At 46.8% G+C, this 20,867-nt stretch overlaps 1 protein-coding gene across 1 annotated transcript in view; it reads right to left on the reverse strand.

Moving 5' to 3' along the window:
• Window positions 1-3,122: 3,122 nt before the first annotated feature.
• LOC115314383 (TNF receptor-associated factor 6-A) overlaps window positions 3,123-20,867 on the reverse strand; it is a 108,779-nt gene continuing 91,034 nt past the window's right edge. Inside the window, 3 exon segments of the mRNA XM_042286084.1 lie at window positions 3,123-4,541; window positions 7,302-7,591; window positions 7,594-7,629. Coding sequence (XP_042142018.1) covers window positions 3,564-4,541; window positions 7,302-7,591; window positions 7,594-7,629 — 1,304 coding nt within the window. The 3' untranslated portion in view covers window positions 3,123-3,563.

A 20,867-nucleotide genomic window follows, 5' to 3' on the forward strand; every position in this document is an offset into this window, starting at 1 on the left:
CTTTTTCGTTTTGGGGAGCGGTGGGGACTGTATTTTCCAAGGCTGCGATGGTTCAAGCTTGACAAAATGTCGGGGAAGCCGGCGAGATTGTCCCAAGATCGAACACTGACGCCGTCGCCGTGCGCCGCCATGTTGCCTTGGATTTCGCTTACTATTGGTGAGCCACTAGCGACGATAGCGCGTTCTTATTGGCTCTTGACTGCGGTTGACTGCGTGTCAACGCAACTGTGCGTACAAGCTTGGCGCAAGCGGTCTTCGCCACGCAACGCGTCCGCTTGCCGCTACGGAACGCACCGCGCTCAAACGCGAATGTGCGTATGGGCCTATAGAGCTCAGCTCTTACGGGCCCGTTTCCATGTGGAGCGGCGTCGGCGTCAGCGTAACCACGCGCCTTGCATTATGAGACGTTTCCCCGCTAAATTGGGGGGAATATTTTCCGGCTAAATATACACCAACTCAACTCTCCTACGTCACGCCGCGGTGGTGGCGCGCCGGACGCACTTCCGGTCTCGGGCGGTGGGCAGAAGTCGCCGTGCCAGACATGCATTCCTGTGTTCCTTTGGAAGAAACGAGACAAAAAACCTGCCTTCTCGTCAAAATGCTGCGATGGGGGCTTTACCAAGAGAGTCTGGAAAGGTTTGAAGATCAGTTTTCATGTGTTTTTGCACCCTCCGTTCGTCCGAGAACGTGGATAGCAGCCGTGAAAAGGGCAAACCTGACGCTGTCGAACTACGATTGCGTGTGCGGGCCACAATTTGTAGTCGCCAGATGTATTTGCTTTGTTCCAACATGACCGAGAGAAAACCCCCAAGTTGTCCGGACCACCCACGGATTCAGTGCGTCTTCAAATTCACACGGCCGCCTGATCGTTCGAACTTTCGTCTGCTCTTTCAAAGTTGTCTGTTTTTTGTCGTCTGCTCGTTCAAACAAAAGCGGCCCGTAGACCAAACTTTGACCCGGTGATTGCAATAAGAAGTAATTGCAGGCCTCAAAAGACTTAAGTAGGCTCGGTGTAAACAATAGATACAAGATGTTAATTATTGGTACCGGTGGCCATCACCTACTTGTTACGCTTTGTCTGTTTCCGCTTCCGATTTTCAGTATCGACGTCGATCATCGCCGCTACCTTTTACACTTTTGCAGCACGAGCGACGTCGCGACCGAAAATGGCTACAAGAATCTCATCATGGTTTTGGCGTCCATTCTGCAGCGTTCATGCGAATGAATCGCCATACGTCAAATTATTTACGGAAAGTTTAGCGGCGTAACGAGCCTTGATAATGTCGCTCAGGCGATTGAAGTGGTAATGAAGACATTGCGATGAGGACGTAGGATCGACAACTCCAACGCGAAAAAGAGTATGCAGACTCACACAGACGCCGACAACGTGACATTCGAATGGTTTGTTGACGCGGGACGCGGTGCTTCTTGCCCGTACTCCATTGCGCGTGCGTTCGAACTGTCGTCTGCTCTTTCAAACTTGGCTGCTTTTTGTCGTCAGTTCGTTCAAACGACAGCGGCTCGTAGACCAAACGTTGACCCGGTAATTGCGATAAGAACTAAGTGCAGGCCTCAAAACACTTTTGAAGGTTGGTTGGGGTAAGTAGGTTAAGTGTAAACAGATACAAGAAGATGTTTATCATTATTCTTACCGGTGGCCATCACCGACTTGTAATGCCTGATTCTACTTGCGGTTTTCAGTATCGACGTCCACCATCTAAGCTACGGTCCACGCTTTTGCAGTCCGAGCAATGCCGCGTCTGAAAACAGCGAGCAGAATCTCATCGCGGGAGTCAGGCTTTAGCGCCCATTCTGCGGCGTCCACGTGAAATGAATCGCCGCACGTCACATTATTCACGCAAAGTTTTGCCTCGTTAGTTTTGCTGAAGCCGCTCAAGTAGTCAGGCATTGTTAGGAGGACGTAGCATATAATTCCAACGCGAAAAAGAGCACGGGGACTCCCACCGACGCCGACAACAACGCAATTCAATGGTTTGTTTATGGGCGACGGCGGGCTTCTTGCCCACCATCCACGGCGCATGCGCGGCGCCGGTGACGACCGCTAGGGGCGGTCGTCACCGTCCCTAGCGGTCGTCAGGTTTCCTCAACACGAATTCAGTTTCCCCGCTAGAATTAGCGGGGAAAATGACGTCACGAATCCGTGTCACGTCACCCATAAACAAATTCAGCGGCAGGAGGAGGAGGGGGCATTCTTCCCCCCCCCCCCCCCCCGTACCCTCCCTTCCTCCTCTTTAAGAGCTGCGCTCTAGTTTCGCATTACAGATATTTCTAAACGCCTTTCATTTTCCCTCGTCGGTTTCGTGCACACGGTGCCACTGTGAACATTGCGAACAAACGCAAGCACTGTGGCAGGGGCGTTTCCGTGATGCTTTCGCAGCTTTCGATTGGCTGCGATGGCTCGGAGCGTCTATAGTCGGCGACAGATGAAGAACGAAGTGGAAGCTCCTCCCACCTCTTTCCACTTTAGCAGAACGAACGCTGGAGAGGAGGCGACCTCCTCTCCACCGTTGGCTCTGCTGAAGTGGAAAGGGTGGGAGGAGCTTCCACTTCGTTCTTGACCTGTCGCCGGCTATAGATACACTGAATGAGTTACGCTTAGACTATCGGCACGCTGTTCCCCGACATTGTTGTGGGCGCCGCCATTTTGGTGCCTGTGCAGGCCAGACGCAACTGCCGATCGTCAGGATTCAAAAGCGAGACTTCCTCAGCATTAGATTTAATGTTAGTGAGCTTGCATAACATTGTTTCCCACTGTCGCGAACTGTTTAAACATTTGTGGAGGACGGGAAAGAGTTTCCTGTAATTTAAGATAAAGCTTCAGATAACTGGCCGCCATGATTTTAAGCTCCAAGATAGGTAAGTGCCATTACTCTGAAGCGTAGCTTATCGAGTGGCACTAGTAGCGTCCTTTTGCAGTTCGGTGATCCTTGGCAGTAGTACGCCATCCGCCTCTTCGCCCAGCTCTCTCTTCTTTAACTTCCCGCCCGTGAACCTCGGTGCGTATGGGCCAACGAGCACTTTTTAAGTTTTCTTTTTTCTCTTTCGCACTCTTTCTCGAAAAATGACATAGCGTGCCTGAAGAACCAAGTGCAAGAGACGGATAAAGTTCACCACTCCAATATTTATTTTGCCCCAGAAGAGCGCCATTTTCGTCTCAGAAGGGCACAGACATCCTCACAAAATTAAAAAATTCTTGCTTGATCAAGCTGCAATTGCAACAAATAGAAAATATAAAATAACGAAACCATTATGTCAATCCATCGTTTTTATCTCGTTTCATTTTATTTTTACATGAAATATATGATTGTAATCAACAGAAAAACCAGTACGATATAGTAAATGGGTTAAAGTGATATATCAACATCCAAGTTTTCTCCCTATTGTGCCTGAAGGTGATTTAGCTCTAGCAAACAAAAAAAAGACAGCTGTAAAACTGCGCTATCAATGATACCGCGATATTGAAGAAGACGTAAAGATGCTAATTTTAATTTTAGCTGTTTCTTTTTTCTTGTCATTCGTTCGTAACAGAGGCAGGTTTTCAATTACACGACCTCAAAGCACAGGTGCACTGTGTCTCCTTTAACAAACCCAGACCTTTTTATATCCTCCAGTTTCAACACCTTCAAGAATGCACCACTTATGTAGGAATTTCCGTTTGGCCTCTGCAACTCGTCACCATTGCATATACTCATATCAACTGAGAAAGAAAGACTCAAAGTTTCGTCCACGCTGTGAACGAATCTGACACTGACAGTCTTGCTGAACGGCCATTCCAGGCTTGAATCGTAGGCTCCAGGATATATTTTTAAATACATATAAACCTTACAGAAAACTTCCCATTCAATGCTGCATACAATGGAAACGTTGTATCCGCTCAAATAGTGCCGGGGGCTCTCAGCATCCGCGGCCTCATACTCGAGTGCTTGTGCCTCCAGAGCTGCGAATTCCCTTAAGTACCAGTGGAATTTCTTTCCTCGGTGATCATGATGCAGTCCTTGGCACGTGCTCTCTGTGGCGTGCAGCGAGCGTTCGGCGTGTGCGCTGAAGTTTCCGGCCTGACAACCCTTCTCCACTTCACCAGCGACGTCACTCAGTCTGCCCTCCGCAAGAGAAGGCCCTTTGATGTGCAATCTGGACAAGTGTTCAATAAGTGACACAGAGTGAGCTTCCAGCTGTTCTTTCAAACTCCTTTGTGCTTTTCTGAAGTCCTCCCGACACAGGTTCAGGCTAGTTTGCAGACAGGACAGGTCTTCAGAGTGCCTACCCAACGCTTCTTTGATTTCATTACTTGTCTGCTCGATGCTGTCGTATGCCTGTGTGGCGCGGTCTGTGTCATCAACGGGCCCAACGGCGGGTAAGTGGCAACCACGTTTGCAGTGTCCCACAACCTCACTCCTCAGTACGGACGCTTGACACCGAGGACAGGACACAACGTGGAAAGCGCACTCCATGTAGTGCTTCAAGAGACTGCAAACGGGACCCTCGAAGTTGCAGCCATTGGACTTGTTCCAGCAGGCCGCCTTGGTGAGACCAAAAACATCGAAAACGCGGGTTACATAAAGTCGTGCAAGAAAATACAAACAAGGGGGTATCACTAAGTCGGAAAACGTTTACGGCACTTAATTAAACAAGGGGAGCTGGAGAACCTTTGTACTTTCAGATCTTGGTAACACTACTCACAATGTAATGTGACAATACTTCGCGATGTTTGCAGTACGATCGTAGTGCTAAGCACCGCTACATATTCCCAATCTCAAATTTAAGGAAATGCATGCTCAACAGCAAACATAACCCGAAGGAAAAATCCATCAATGTAACCCTGTTTGGCAGTCAATGTTTTCTAGTGGACCGCTGACTGTGCCTGACTGTACGTCAAGCATGTCCGATTGGCCAACAAGTTACTCTGACCGACAGTCAAACTCCAGTCAGACTCCACTTGTCGGTTTCTGATGGTTTCCTGGTGGCAGTCGGCCGCCGCGAAATGCCATCAGATGTCTTGGTGGCGATTCTGATTGTACATCGATTGTCTCTGACTGTACGTCAAACAGCTTTGACGTGCAAACAGACGTACGGTCAAAGGACGTAAAGTTCGTTCGAATACCACTATTTCGTCAAATCTATGAATACGAAAAATAATCTTATGTACAAAAAAACGATTTCGGGACGTGAGCCCATAAAACCACTGATGTTAGAGATATGACACGCAGCCGACCGACAACCTTGATGAGAAGCTTGCCGAAACAAACGCCGAACACGCCACTTCGCCCATAGAGGCTTCGCCGAGCTTTCAAGAACGATCGCTCTCGACTCGTTTTGTTTGCCCGCTTGCTCCAACCTGTCGATCCTGCCCGGGCTCTACAATGTCTTATGTTTTAGTAGAATTTCTACTCGACAAGACCCAGCCTGTTGTGAGTTCCGACGATGTAAGGGACATTAGCGGTATAGTTGAAGACGACAAGGTGTACCAGGTCTACTGGGCCGGAGACGCGCGAACAAAAGGATCGTTCTACGACGCGAAAGTACTCTACATGGCAGGTGAGTAGAACTGAAGTACGGCGAGTAATGTACAAGTGCTTTGCATAACATGCTGAAGGCTTAACTTCATTTGCAGCCGAAGCATCTCGTATAAAACGAATGCTCAAATCGAGTTTCCAAAGCGATGGCATAGCATAGGGGTCAAGGTGTCCGATTTGTACGCAAGTGGTAGCGGGTTCGGTCCGGGTGGTCCTGCTTTTTTTTTTCTTTTTTTTCTCGAACATTTTTTTTTATCGAGGCATTTGGCGATATTTTTGAGTGCGTATAGCTTTACTCTTATATAAATGCTGCCCTTGTTGAAGAAATTCCCTTGGCAGTGGCAGTCAGACGTCATCTGATGGACCATCAGATGACGTCTGATGGTCCACCACGTTCCACCAAAGCTGCTGACTGGCAGTCAGTGTTCCAAATTACGTATCTTGATGAAATTTTCAATAGGGAACACAACGCTGCCAACGTATGCATCACCGGTCATGCTGTTTTTTGTGTGTGTGTTTCTTTAATTTTTAATAACTAGTGTGCGGCAATTTAAATAGTTTCTGTTACCGTTGTTTCATCATTTAACTTATTATGGACATCACTTATAATCGGTATAGAGCAGTCGGCTCCGAGATATGCAGCGTGCGAACTTTGGGGTTCGCTATCCCGTAGCGAAGAACAGCATTCTCTACTTCCTAAAGAATCTACTCATACCTACTATGTAATAACGCTGCTTGTAATTGGCCGATCTCGGGCATCCTCGACTGCAGTGAAGCCACACTTTAGCTATGCTTACCGCGATATTTCGGCGTAGTTAGGCTAAATCCAGATATGCATTTATGTCATATACTTTGGCTTTGCTACCGCCATGATTTTAGTGATAGGGAAATAAGTGCTTTAGATACACTGAACGTGCTTTATGAAACATTAATTTTACAATATCCAGAAATGAAAATGTAAAAGGCAAGAAATCATACTAAGCAGAAAGTAAAAACGTCCCTATAAAAACTTATGCGGTTTGTCCAATGAACCTATTTGAATTTATATAACTTGTATAAGGCATACATAAGTACCTATATTATAGTTTCTTTTTTTTTAACATTTTTTTTTTTTTTACTGGGGGAGAATGTTTGTGAAACCATTGCTAGCTGCGACACATGAACTCATGCTCTCTTGATTACTGGTAATCCAGAGGGGTTTGTGTTACTGATGGCAATTTGTTTTAATAGAGTTTCTCATTTTACTGTTTTCTTAATTATAATTTCTTTGTGTGCCGCGCCAAATCCGACAGATGTCGGTTACACGCAGAATAGCACAGAGGTAAGTGCGAAAGCTGACGTGTTTTGGTAGGTAAAACTTTTGAGGAGGAAACCTTAAGCCCACATTTTAGTTTAATGTGAACGAAGAAAACTAAATTACTATTCTACCTTCGATAATCAAGAATCAAGCACAGCCCAAGCTACAAGTACGACGATGATGAGTTAAGCCAAGCTTTCACTGGTACGGGTACGCGTGGGCAGCATGACAGCTCGGAATGCCTCGACTCTCGCGGCTGTATTTTTTACTTTGCTCGTATTTGTTTAATGAAACCAAGGTAGAGGTTTTATACTCCAATGTAGTTACTATTGAAATATAAATGTCAAAAAACTTAGCTCAGCACTCTCGCAGAACAGGTCAAGTAGTGTCTCAATGCAATGATCTCAGTCAAAAGGTACTCACTTTCTGTTCCTCAAAATTCACACAACAAACATGACATTAGCACTTACCCGGCGTTTGGCTAGGAAGCCCACTGAAAGGTCGATTCGGGAGCAATCATCGTCGCCGAAGGATTCCTGATCGATGGGACAGATGCTCTCTTGCCGAGAGCACTCTTCGTAGCAGTCAGAGCAGAGCGTGTGGCCACAGAACACCCTGATGGCTTTGAGGGACACGAGTCCACACAGTGCGCACGCGCTGTGTGCAATGGCGGGCTCCTGGAAGAGGATGGGCCTCCAGTCCAGGGCGTCGGAGAATCCGGAAATGCAGAAGGACCTCATCTTGGATGAGCCACCGTCGAGCCGGCCTCGGGTCCTTCTTCGATCAAGGGGCTCGAACCTACGGAATGGAAGGTTCTCGTGATGTCAACATTACGGTTAGCTTAATATTTTGATTGATTGAATGATTATTAAGCGCAAAAATAAACATAGGCCATGCTGCGCCAAAGAAACGGTTAAAAGAGTCTACAGTGAACGAAAGGAATTACTATGCAGAAGATTTATAACTGGTTAAGGTAGCCTGTTTTTTTAAGAAAATCTCAAATGCGATGAGAGGGGACTAAAGGTTCATCTCCTAGCAAGAAGGCTGGATGAAATGGAAGATATCCGGAATGTGAAGGGAAACTTGTTTGACGTTCTTTATCAAAGTGTAACGACTTCCGGGATGTGTCTTTAGTAAAGAGCCGGGAGACGATGTGCACGTTATGAGTGCTGCGACTCGACTGACTGTCGGAGCCGGTTTAATCAGTTCAATGCCTAGCCGCTTCTAGGCCATTGTTGCTAGATGAGGTTAGTGATGCCGTTACACCTCCCTTTCTTTAACCACAGGCGTTTAATATTTCTCTTGATCAAAATTACGGTTATAGCTGAGTCTTCGTGGAGCCCGACGCGTCCGGTTAGACTGTCGGACTGGTGGTGGGTCAGGTGCATGAGCGCTGACAGGAGGACCAAGATCCAGATTGGGCTGATTGGGCTGCGAACCGTCCTGGTCTTGAAGCGGGGGGTCTCTTGGCTTAGACTCCATTGAGGTCTCGCCTGAAGAGTCTTTCATCGGGCTTTCTTTTGCAGCTTGCGTTGTGGTCCACTCCTCGTGATGTCTGTCGATGTTGAAGGCCTCTGGAGTGGTCCGCAAGTGCTGCCTGTTTCTGCGATACTCGGCACCATCCTCGGTGACAACCTTGTAGGAACGCGGAGCAACTTGGTCCTTGACTTTTGCCTTTGTCGTCCATCCTTTGTCACTTTTCATTCGAACGACATTGCTTGGACGCAGTCCTGGTAGTGCTTCTCTGGTGGTGCGACGCTGCATCCGCTTTGTGGGTGGAACACCCGGTGACGTGATGAAGTCTGGTAGGCCACAGCGTAGACGACGTCCAATCAGCAGCTCGCTTGGGCTTTGGCCGCACTCATAGGGCGAAGTTCTGTAGTTCAGCAGACCTTGATAGAAGTCCCCTCCTGCAGAGCAAGTCTTTTTCAGGATACGTTTGATGATCTGTACACCTTTCTCGGCTAGCCCATTGGATCGCGGAAATCGAGGGCTCGAGGTGATGTGCCTGAAGTCGTAATCTGCTGCGAAAGTCGCGAATTCTCTGGAGCTGAACTGGGGCCCGTTGTCTGTCAAGACCTCGAGTGGTATGCCGTGTCTAGCAAATATAGACGACAGTTTTGATATGACGACAGGAGCCGTAGTGCTTTCCAGTTTTTCAACTTCAGGGTAGTTAGAGTGGGCGTCATAGACAACCAGATATGTTTTGCCTGCATGTTGACATAAGTCTGCTCCTACTCTTGTCCACGGAGAAGCGGGAGATGGTCTCATCAACAGCGGTTCTTCGGGCTGAACATACGAGTTAACCTTGCACGTTTCACACCGGTCAATCATATCCCTGATCTCTTGAGACATTCCGGGCCAAAACATCAATCGAAGAGCTTTTACCTTTGATTTATTTATTCCCAAGTGACCCGCATGCAGCTTCCGGAGCATTTCGGGTCTTAGCACTTTCGGTATCACCACTTTGGTTCCTTTGAACAGCAGACCACCTATGACTGAAAGTTCCGAGGCATAAGACTTGTATTGGCCAATGAGCGGTTGATGATTTAGCTTTCATGACCCTTGACAAAACAGGATCCCGTGCTGTCTCTTGTACTTTGACTTTGCTCAGCGCTTCTACCGTCATTTCTGAGTCGTCCCAGATTCTTTTCTGGTTGGCCGCCATTTCCGCAGCCTGTGCTAGCTTTATGGCGTTTTCCATGGTGAGCGGGTCCTCCCTCAGCAGTCGTTCTCGTAGTTTGCTATCTGCTGTGCCGTACACACTGGTCACGGATCATCGAGTCCCGCAGCGCGCCAAAGTTGCAAGACTGCGCTTTCACTTGTAGGTCACGTAGGAAGGGCTCTCGAACGATTCGCCGTCACTCTGGACGCGCCTTCTAAACACATATCGTTCGTAAGTCTCGTTCGTATACGGGGCTGACAATAGTTCTCAAACTTGTGAAGCAGCGTCTCGAAGCTTTCTTGCTCTTCTGTCGTGCACCCAAAAGTGCTGAACACTTCAATTGCGTCAGGTCCGGCTACGTGTAGAAGTATGGCTGCCTTCTGCTTGGAGCTACGTCCTTTTTCTGTGTTTGTTGCTTTGAGGTACAATTCCGAGGCGTTGTCGAAACTTACGCCAATTCTCGGCGATGTTTCCGGAGAGCACCAGGCAGTCTGGGGGCAAAGTCCGTCCATGGTTGCTCAGTAGGGCAGGGAGCAGGTAGCGGTGGTTGCGGCATAGTAGTCTAGGCCTAGTCTGTCGTGGGCTGCGGCGTGGGAGTCTAGGCCTAGCCTGTCGTGGGCAGCGCAGGGCAGCCGCGCGGCTGCGGCGTAGGAGCCTAGGCCTAACTTGGCGAGAGCTTGGCGAGCCCCACTTCTGACGCCATGTAACGACTTCCGGGACGTGTCTTTAGTAAAGAGCCGGGAGGACGATGTGCACGTTATGAGTGCTGCGACTCGACTGACTGTCGGAGCCGGTTTAATCAGTTCAATGCTTAGCCGCTTCTAGGCCATTGTTGCTAGATGAGGCGAGTGATGCCGTTACACAAAGAATTTGCAGTGCCATAGAATGTGCAATATAGTTAGCAATTCACCACAATGCTCGCAGAATGGCATGTCCTCCCCATAGAGAGGATGTCGATGGGTCACACGTGAATGCCCAATTCTCAAACGACACATTAAAACTTCACGGCGACGGTCTCTATGGTGCGGAACTCCCCCATACCCCCCAAACGTGGTTTGACAACATGCAGCTTATTATATATTTCATTGTCCCAATCTAGCTGCCAGGCGTTATAAATTGCTTTTTTGAGAACTGGTATAATATCTTCTTGAGGCACCCCCAACGGTGTTTCCAGGGTACCCTTGACAGAGGCGGCTACCCTATCTGCCTTTTCATTACCTGGAATTCCCACCATGCTTGGTACCCAGCACAACTTGATAATGGTATCCCACTTGGGGGGCCAGGTTTACTTTACGCCTACTTATTGCACAAGCCGATTCCTAGAATCAGTGAGGGAACAGAGAGAGTGGAGAGCACTCTGGGAGTCCAAAAAACAAACAGCTTTCCTGATATTGTTGCCTAATATACATTCAATAACCATGAGCACACCATAAAGCCCTGCTGTAAAAATGCTGGCAACAGAGCAACAGAGCTTTCTCAAAATATTCTGAATATACAGCCGAACCTACAAAGTGTGGAGTTTTTGCACCATCAGTGAAGAATTGTGCATAATCCTTATACTTAGCTTGCAAGGTCACAAACTCTTGCTGAAGAACTAGTGGCGCAACAGATCGTTTATTGTATATCGCCAGCGACCAGTCACACGTAAAGTGCACCGCCTTCCAAGGAGCAATGCTTCGAACTCTCGTCATCAAACTACGCTCAGGAAGTTCAAGCTGCAGCGATGCAGCCATACTTTAAATGCTGAGGTTTAAAAGCCGTACTATCCTTCGCTTGTTCTCAAAAACACGTAAAAAAGAAGATGCCTGCAAACAGCGGAAGGATGGGTGTTCAGGGTCAGATTTGACTTTATAACTTTAGCAGGCCGAGGTATTGTCTTCGTTTTTCTAGTGGCATTTGGTACGTCTCCGCATACAAACACGGCACAGGCGATATTTGGAAGGCCCCCGTGGCAAGTCGAAGTCTAAGCTGATGAACAGTATATAGCATTTTTAAAGATGACGGTCGTGCCGAGCCATATACAACCGCACCATAGTCGAGACGGGAACGAACCAACGAGTTGTAGAGTCGCAGGAGGCACCTCTTGTCAGACACTTTCGTTTCAGTTCCTTTAGAGGGGTCTGAAAAGTAAGCTTCTTATCAAAAATAACACCCAAGAACTTGTGTTCATGCCTAACGGTTATGTCAGTGCCATTCATCTGCAAGCTGGGATCTAGCGACAACCCTCGACGTAATGAAAAATGCACGCAGCACCCGTTTTCCTCTGGTGCAAACCGGAGCCCATTTTCATCGGCCCACTTACTCATCCTATTTATTGCTATCTGCAATGGCGCTCACAAATTGACAAGTTGCATAATGAGAAAGCAATCTGGACATTGTTCTACGTGTACAATAAATAAAAAAAAACTGATGGTGGTTTAGCTGCAGCGCGGCTGTTGCTCTTAATTCCGAACAAGGTAACACTCAAGCACCTCCTTGTGGGATGCCGTTTTCCTGAGTAAAAACTAGGAATGCCGAACTTTTTTTCGAACCGAAGTTTCGATGATCGCATCAAGCGGTTCGAAAGATTTCGAATTTCTGAACTTTTTGTATCGTAAAATTCGACGGAAGTCGAATGTTCGACCTTGTTAAACCAAGAAGTTCGATGCTTTTCGAACCGTCGAACTTATTACGCAAAAAAATTCGATCCTTTTCGAACTTTTCGATCTTATTACGCTGAAAAATTCGGTGCTTGTCGAACTTTTGAACTTGAGAAACCAAAAGCGTTTGAACGATTTTCGAACTTCTTGCACTAAAAAGTTCGAAGCTTTTTGAACTTTCGACCTTCCAAAGCTAAATATTTCGATAATTTTCGAACTTTCAAGCGTATTTATCAAGAGAAAATCGACAATTTTCGAACTGTCGAATTCTGAAAAGTCAGAAGTTCGACGAAACTTCGACCTTTTAGAGTAAACTTTCGACCTTTCGTCGAACTTCGAAAGACCGGCGGACGGTTTTCATTTGAATTCAAGTAGTGAGGTACATTCGTAATTTCGTTTTTTCTAATTTTTACTTGCGGTGCCGCGTTTCTTACGAAAGACAACGCCATTTATTTCAACGTTCTGGCATGCTTAGTTTTCAATAAATAAAATCCCGAAGGGACGAGGAAGGACGACGGGTTTTTGACGATTGTCGCTTGTGCCATATTTGAAGCGCGCTATAGCCGAAGGTGTTTATGGTAGAAATATTAAACTTTTTAAGAATGATCTATGTATAGCCTAGGTAAGTACCCGTCTTAAGATGTGATTATTGTTATTCAAGATGAGTTTCGAAGAAATGTCCAAACATGTGTCCTACGGGCAATTATGCCCTAAACTTGGTTATTTTCTTGTTGTTCTTTTTCGACTAAGTTTGAGTTATTGCATTGAAATTAACACTACAGACAGTACATATCATTGCCATCTGCGGAATACAAAATAATGTATTTATTGTTTTTTTCACGTTAAGGAATAAATTTACTCATGGGAGAAGATTTCTAATATTGTTCAAGTTCAGCACGTCATTAAAAAAAACATTTTTTTTTTAGGGGCGAAGCCTCCATGTCCGTCGTCCGTCCGATGTCCGGCGTCGGGTGCTCCTGCTCACGAGCACGTGAGCACGTGCTCCCGTGCTCGTGTAGGGCAAAAAAAGAAACAACCGCATCTCACGTTGTGAATGATGTTGATCGGGGCGAAGCTCTGGTGGTGCTTGTCTGCGTAGACGGTGAGTCGCAGCATGCCGAGCCTTTCTTTCGTTTTCCATCCATGTCAGAAAGAGAATGTGTGGTATGGAACGTGGTTATATACGCATTTAAGCATTTGACCGCAGCGTGACATAGATGAAAACGAACGAAAGGCTCGGCATGCCGCAGCTCAGCGTCTACGTTGACTAGCACCACCAAAGCTTCGCTCCAATCAACATCATTCCCCACGAGGAGATGCGGTTGTTTTTTTCGCTTTTTTGGGACGTGTTTCTTTTAGCCTGTACACGTTTTTTGTAGGAGAAACTTGTTTCGAAGTTCTAAGCCTCTGAATATGCCAGAATTAATGCACTTCTGGCGAATTTTTGATAGTTTTTTATCCCCGCATTTATTGTTCAGTTTATTTTTTTAATTTTTTTTTTATCAATGGCACAGTTGTTTATGTGGAAAAGACATAGCTTTGAACTTCCGAACCACTAAGCATGTGACAAGTAGTGGCTTCTGACAACGAGTTTCCGACAAATGACTATCTACGCGATCTTTTATGCAGTGAAAAGCGACAGTAGCTATACATATGCATAAATAATTTCAGATTAAGATAAGCTCGACAACGCCCTCTTTCCCCGTATTGTTTTTTTTTAACAGTCCGAAATATCTGGAAAAGGGAAAGAGGGCTGGAGCCCCCCCTCTTCCCCTCCCTTCTCCCTCCTTAGCCTCAATGTAGGTGATGTTTTCAGTAACTTTTAATGGAAGGACTTCTTTCTCGTCTTTCCACGGAGGACAAGATCGGGAGTAATGCCGGGTGGTGGCCACTGCAGTTCGCACACTGAGGCTCATTATCGCATGCATCTGCGACGTGCTTCTTGCTAAAGCACCTTGCACAAGTGTCCCTTCCCCGACAGTTTCCGTGACCCCATGGCCGAACCACTGGCACTTAAAGCACCGTTGAGGGTTCGGCACATACGGTCGGACCCGGCACTGAAGGTAAACTGCGTTTACAGTCTGCGGCAAAGTGGTCGAATCAAGAGTCCAAATGATGTGTTTCGTTTTTTGTTCCACACCGTCACGGCGGATAGTGATTCGTCGTGCAGCTATCACTTTGTGACTAAAGAGGCCCTCAATTATCTCTGGCTCAGGTGAGTCAAGCAAGCCATCGTCAGAAATGACGCCTTGAACACTGTTCAGTCTGCGGTGTTGAGTGACGCTTACTTTGTAGTCGGAGACAAGGTTGAGTTTAAGAAGAGCATCACTTTGCTGCTTTGTGTTGACCTCTACAAGGAGATCATCGGATCCCATCTTCTTTGCACTGTAATTGGCACTAATAACAACCCTCAAGGAACTTTGGAGACCAGAAAGGGGAAACGTTTGCAAAGTGGTTTGTCACCTTCCGAGTGCATTACAAGAAACTTCGGAAATTTCAGCAGTTCAAAAGATTGTTCATAGTGTGGAGTGCTTCGGTGCGGACCCTTTTTCGGGGGCCAATCAAAAGATTTAAGTTTGGAACCCATATGAGTGGGAGGGTTTTCGGAAACTGTGGTGCACCACCCACCACCGAGCCCAACAAGGGAATGCGTAACGCTCCATAACAAGAAAGGCTAGGCTGAAGAAGTTACTCCATTAGTGCTGCCCAGTCTCTATAACCAAGTGTGGTTTCGGACAAGAAGTCTGTCACCACCCAAGGTTAGCCCTTGCCGCCAAAGGAAATGAAAAAGGAAGAAGAGAAATGAGAGGAGTGAAAAGAAGAAGACAAGGGTGAAAGGAGGGAGAGGATAGTAGAAGTGGCGACTGACTGAATCATCCTGGTATGGTCAAGCCAGTACACCCGTCTACGAGAAGCGGGGGCCGAAGTGGTGTATTGCCTCACCCGGGGGGCCCCGAAGGGTCCAAACCTACCCCGGGCTCGGCTCAACCACCAGGATGCCCTTTTCCCCCGGACACGGGAAAGCCACGCACAGCCAGACGTGGGCGGGCGAACCCGCATGGCTCGGGGCCCACGGTGACGCCACTTACCAAACACCTGCTTTCACAGGTGCCCCCTGCGGGGTAATATTTTACGACTCCCTAATAAGCGGAACATGTATATGGCCGGATTTATTTCGCGTAATTAAATAACGTTACACCCCTGACGTCTTAGGGGTCTCAAAGCATCAATTAAATTTTGTGGCACAAATAAATGTTAATCGTACAAATAAAATCGGGAGGCATGTACAAATTATGAAGCGTGTTCTTTACTCCTACCACCATTTGAATTGAATTGAAATTGTGGTTTTATGTCGCAGCAGCACCAAAGGCCATACTGCGCCAACCACCATTTTGGAAAGTGAGGTGTTACACGAATACATAAAACATACACGAACATTACGAATACATTAAGTAATACGAATACATAAAAACAAACTATAAGCCTGCGAACAAAGCCGCGGGATCATAATGTCATTATTGACCGAAAGATCAATGTTTCGAATATCTTTAAGAGACGTAATCATTAGTATAAAAACCTGGTCGTGTTAGCATATCTTAGTTACAGTTCAGGGCCTCTATAACTTGGAAACGGTTCTAAGGATCATTTTGTGTTAATAAAAAAAGTTGGATTCAAGCCATCAGATTACAATTATTTTCAATAAGTATTAACAACTGCATCCGACAAAATTAAAATAGCACTAAATCAGTCGGAACAACTCTTTCCGACTCAAAAATAGTCAATTTAAGGCTGCGAGTCACTGGGTATCTTCATCTAGACAGATGATCAAATTCAACGCTATAGATGTTTCGTTATTGTTAGCACCGTGAAAAAGGCTGTTTAAGGGCGTAACTGCAAAGTAGCACTGTAAATGTAAGTTACGTTCTCGCGGAAAAAGGACGTTACAATAGTACTTGGCACACTAGAAGCATACCAGAGGCTATCGGAAGCTTTCGCTTTCAGCCGTTACATCAACACCGGCTAGGTCACAAGGCCGAAGTGTTGGAGTTTCTACGTCAAAACCCGAGGTCAGTTTGGGACACGGAGTGCACGTCTAGAGTGCTATCGTCGTCGTTCGGCTGGGAACCGTCCTGCCACCCGACTGAAGACGAACACCAGACGATCGCTGATGGGGCACTTCTGTAAAAAATGTGCCCCGCTCCAGCCTCCCATGGCTAACGTCAGAAACCCAGCACCGTGTCACTGTTATACAGGAGTTGCTGGTTTAGTGGCAACATGGTTGGGAGAGGAGTCACTCCGCCATCCACGCTTTTTTCGTGCGTGACTATATTAAAACAGCTTATAGAGTTCGTTAAATCTAATCTCAAATATATCCAGCCCGAAAGATAAGTAGAAAACGGGACACGCGTTTCCGCTTGTCCTTGCCTTTTGAGCTGTTTCTGAGATGCTTAACCAATTAGGCCATGGACTGATATTGTTACAGCTAAATAGTGCGAAGAATGAAAACGGCTGGTTCACGCGTCGCGTGTAGAACCAACTTGGTATTGTTCCGGGTTCTATGAAGCTAGACCAGATGTTTTATGTTGTGCCGATCTGGGCAATCCGATTACTGATTAGCTAACTTTTTAAAATAATAATTTATTCGCATCTTTTCAATGCAAAAATTGCAGTGCGTGTTGAGAAACATACCATAGCGTGTCCTTTCCGTCAAGTTATCCTTTGTATTATTTTTGTCAAGCCACCCAAAAACACTGACTCCCCCCCCTCCCCCCCACCAAGAAAAAAATCCTTTTGTGTTAGAACATTGTTTAATATTTTGCGACAATCACGTATATTTTTAAATAAAGCAAAAATTAAAACCGCTTACTACTCCCTGTAAGGCCGAATGAGAGCGCAGCTCTTGAGGAGGAGGAGGAAAAAGTACTAAGGGGAAGGTATAACCTCTCCTCCCTCCTGCTCACGTCCTCATCCTGTCTGCTACTCCCACCTCCGAGGGGCGTCGCCGTCGCTTCACGAGGGTCACGTGACCTCACGGGGGTCATGTGACGTCACTGGGGTCACGTGACGCTGCGGGGGTCACGTGACCCCCTATGAGGTCACGTGACGATGAAGTAATCAGTGACGTCACCAGTAACGTCATTGATGACGTCTTCATCACTAGTGACGTCATCAGCAATGTCATCAGTGACGATGACGATGCGGGATCGCCGATGACGTCATCAGTGACGATGACGATGCGGATGCCGATGACGTCATCAGTGACGTCACTAATGACGATGACGATGCCGTCATCAGTAATGTCATCAGTGACGATGACGATGCGAATGCCGATGACGTCATCAGTGACGATGACGATGCGGATGCCGATGACGTCATCAGTGACGTCACTAATGACGATGACGATGCCGTCATCAGTGACGTCACTGATGACGTCCATCAGTGACGATGCGATGCCGATGGCGTCAACGCGTCCCATAATGCACCGCGCGGTTACGCCGACGCCGCTCAAGCCGGAGACGGGAGCCTAAGAGATGCGCTCTAAAAACTCAACTGCTTTTCTCTGTTTCCTTCTTTATTTTTTTGGGCACAAGTTCACCCCGATTAAACGTTTAGTTTACTCGGCTATTCGCCACCTCATCACTTGTCATTCGTGACAATATCATGTTTCATGGGTCGCACAGTGATGGGTGGAGCTGGGGAAGCACCGGCCTCCGTCTTTATTCTTCTGAAGCAGACAGAACGAAGAGTGGCTAGCACAGATAGAAAGAGTGTTAAAGGGATACTAACAGGGTGTTATGCGCGCCGAGGTTTTTAGTTGTATATGGCATATGAGAGCCCAACTACCCGATTTGCGGCTCAAAATTCGGTTTCTTTCCGCCCGAAGACCGCCGATCGAGAACTGGCCGGTTTGAGTCGCACTCACTCTCTTTCCCGTAGTCAACGGGCCGTTTTCTTAGGTTTCGACGCGACCACGAAATTTAATCAAAGTCGTGGGTCACTGAAGGCACACAGTCAATATTAAAAATAGAAAAAAAAAAATATAAAACCCATTTTGTGGCTTATAAAAAGCTGCAAATACGCCGATTGGAAAAAAAAGTTGCACAGAGAACCGGAAGCATTCTGTGCGTGCGTCGTTTCGCGTATCGTGGGACCCGCGGCCTTTAATTCTGTCTGCCTTTAAAAGAGAAATTTGGGACTGAACAAAAGAATTGGTATTCATCCCGTAAGACACGCCCAACAACAAAGCCGATTTGGGCGAAGACGTCCCCGAGCCGGCGCTCCTTTCTCGTGACTGAAGACATCGCTCGCGCAAACGTCAAACAACCACACGAAGTGTGTACATACGAAGTGTGTACTTCGAGTTGACTAGGTGCGAATGTCGCCAATGCGTTGTGTTTCCCACCTCGATCCGGGGACTGCTTTTGACGGAGGAAAATCGGCAGCAAACTTTCTAACTTACAGTTACCAGCTGCATTATTACCGAGAAAAGAGTTCCCCCAGTAGCTCAGTGGAAAGACGTCCGCTTCACACGTGGCAGGACCGGGTTCAATCCCTAGTGAAAGCGTACTTCTTTTTTTTTTTTTTTTCTGACATTTTGCGATGTTTACATTTCTTGTTTTTTACAATTATCACTGAAGAAACAAACAAAAAAAAATAACAAATGAATGTTGTGGACGAAAGGTCGCTGAACTAAATGGTATGGGATTTCCTTTTTGACACCTGCAAACTCAATGTAATCACTTTCCACAAAATGCAAGGAGCATATAAATCAAGTAGCGTCCGCTCTCCGAGGTGCCCGTAAATGTTCTACAGGAATTGCAGCCAGCCATTCGTCCCGATCCCGTTGATCTTTCGTAAACTCTGTCGCACAATGCCACTTTTTTTCGAGCGCAGGACTCAGTGTACAAAACAACTCATTTTGAAGTACAGAACAGCGAGCGGAACAAACATAACTGCAAAAAAAAAATGGCACGGCAAACAGTTCCCGCTACGCCGCCATGTATGTCGCCTGCTACGCGGAGGGGAAAAAAAAAAAAAAAAAGCGCGCGGTCCGGTGAAGCCCATTTACACTCTCCTCTCCACTTGTCCGACCTCCGTGCGCGGGTTTTGGTTTCAGTTTCGAGCAGTTGCGTCTTTTGACTTTATTAAATACATACGCTACTCCGTTGCAAAATATTAATTGGATATTCCATAATAAAGCGCCTGGCAAAAAAGGAAAAAAAACTTTGGGGGGGTATCAGTGTCCCTTTAAAAGGCAATTCTAGGGGTTTTACGTCCCAAACCAACGAATAATATTTGGCCCACGCGAGCGGAGGTCTGGAAATCAAATTCAAGCATCTGATTATTTTTTTTCGTGGAATTGAATTTTTGGTTACATGGCGTCTTCTCCACAATTATCCTCCCTCACATTACGGGCACTTTAGCCGGAAAAAATACAGTATTAATAACCACACTTAAATAACAAGCACGAGACACAGCTGACAGATGAGTTCACCCATTTAGGTCTGTATACAGTATACGCATCTCGCTGGAGGACTGCACGATTATGGCTGAACTGCCCTAATCGTGTGACGACTAGCTTTATCTATCCCTGGCAACTCTCTCGACGCAGCGGGGAGCGACGGGCTTGCGAATGAAATCGGTTCAGTTATCGCTAATAGGTTTCTATTGTACAGAACTGGCTCCACGACGTGCGATCCTTAAATTTGAAAAGGCGACGTGCGAAATTAAAAGGTTCGCTCGAACGCATCGTTCGTGGAACACAGGAAGCAATCCACTTTCTACAAAAATGGGTTCTCTTTTGAACGAATGTGAATGGGGTCTTTTTAGTTATATCTAACACGGGTCTGTGTGAACCATTTCATCGCATGAACAGCGGCCTTGGATGATGCAGGCTTTTTGTCAGTATAGTTACGATATTCGGTGTATTGAAATATTTGAAACCTTTAATACTAGGAATACGAATCGAAATATTTGGGCAATAAGTATTCGATTCGAATTCCAAACTCGAATATTCGAACACCCCTAAAAAATTATCTTGACTTGCTCAATAGGACTGTGTAAATACTGCGCTGGTACAACGCCCAGCGCGCACCAGTTTTGTTTACGCCTTGACACAAGTTAGCTGAAACACCCTGTACTGCTACCCACTTACGATACCACAAATAACGATGTACTACCTTGATCACAGTTAGCGGGAACGCCGGAGCGCGTGGCAGCGGGTACTATCAGAGCAGCCTAACGGCCCGGCGCGCAAGTTCCAGCGCATGCGCATCGCGCCTGCTGAGAGAATATGCTCTCATCGCGCGCATCGCGTCATCGGAGCGCTCGCGCGTCGTCTGCTACGGGCGTCGTCTTCTACGCGAAGCATGTCGCATGGAAGCGCAGGGGTTAAAATGCGTGTAGATGAACTTATCAGCCCACGGGCATGCGACAAGCATGCGAATATTTTGATGCATGATGCAGTATCATACCTTTTTTGTTTCTTATATTTTATTAAAAAAATATTCGAGGCCCCCTCCCCCGCATGCGGTGTGCTTGATAAGTTTAGGCGCCTTTGCATTGCTGTCAGAACGATGGCTGCACCTCGCCATGGCCAGAGTTCCAGAGGCGGACAGGTGATTGGTCATCGAGCTCTCCCAGAAAGGTCACTCGCAGCGGGCCATCGGGGCCCTCGTAAAAAGGCCTCTAAAGAGGGTTAATAGGATCGTTCAAGCTTTCCGTTATGTAGG

Source organism: Ixodes scapularis, unplaced genomic scaffold (assembly GCF_016920785.2).
Source record: "Ixodes scapularis isolate PalLabHiFi unplaced genomic scaffold, ASM1692078v2 PGA_scaffold6__148_contigs__length_123643588, whole genome shotgun sequence".
In the NCBI taxonomy this organism is placed as follows: domain Eukaryota; kingdom Metazoa; phylum Arthropoda; class Arachnida; order Ixodida; family Ixodidae; genus Ixodes; species Ixodes scapularis.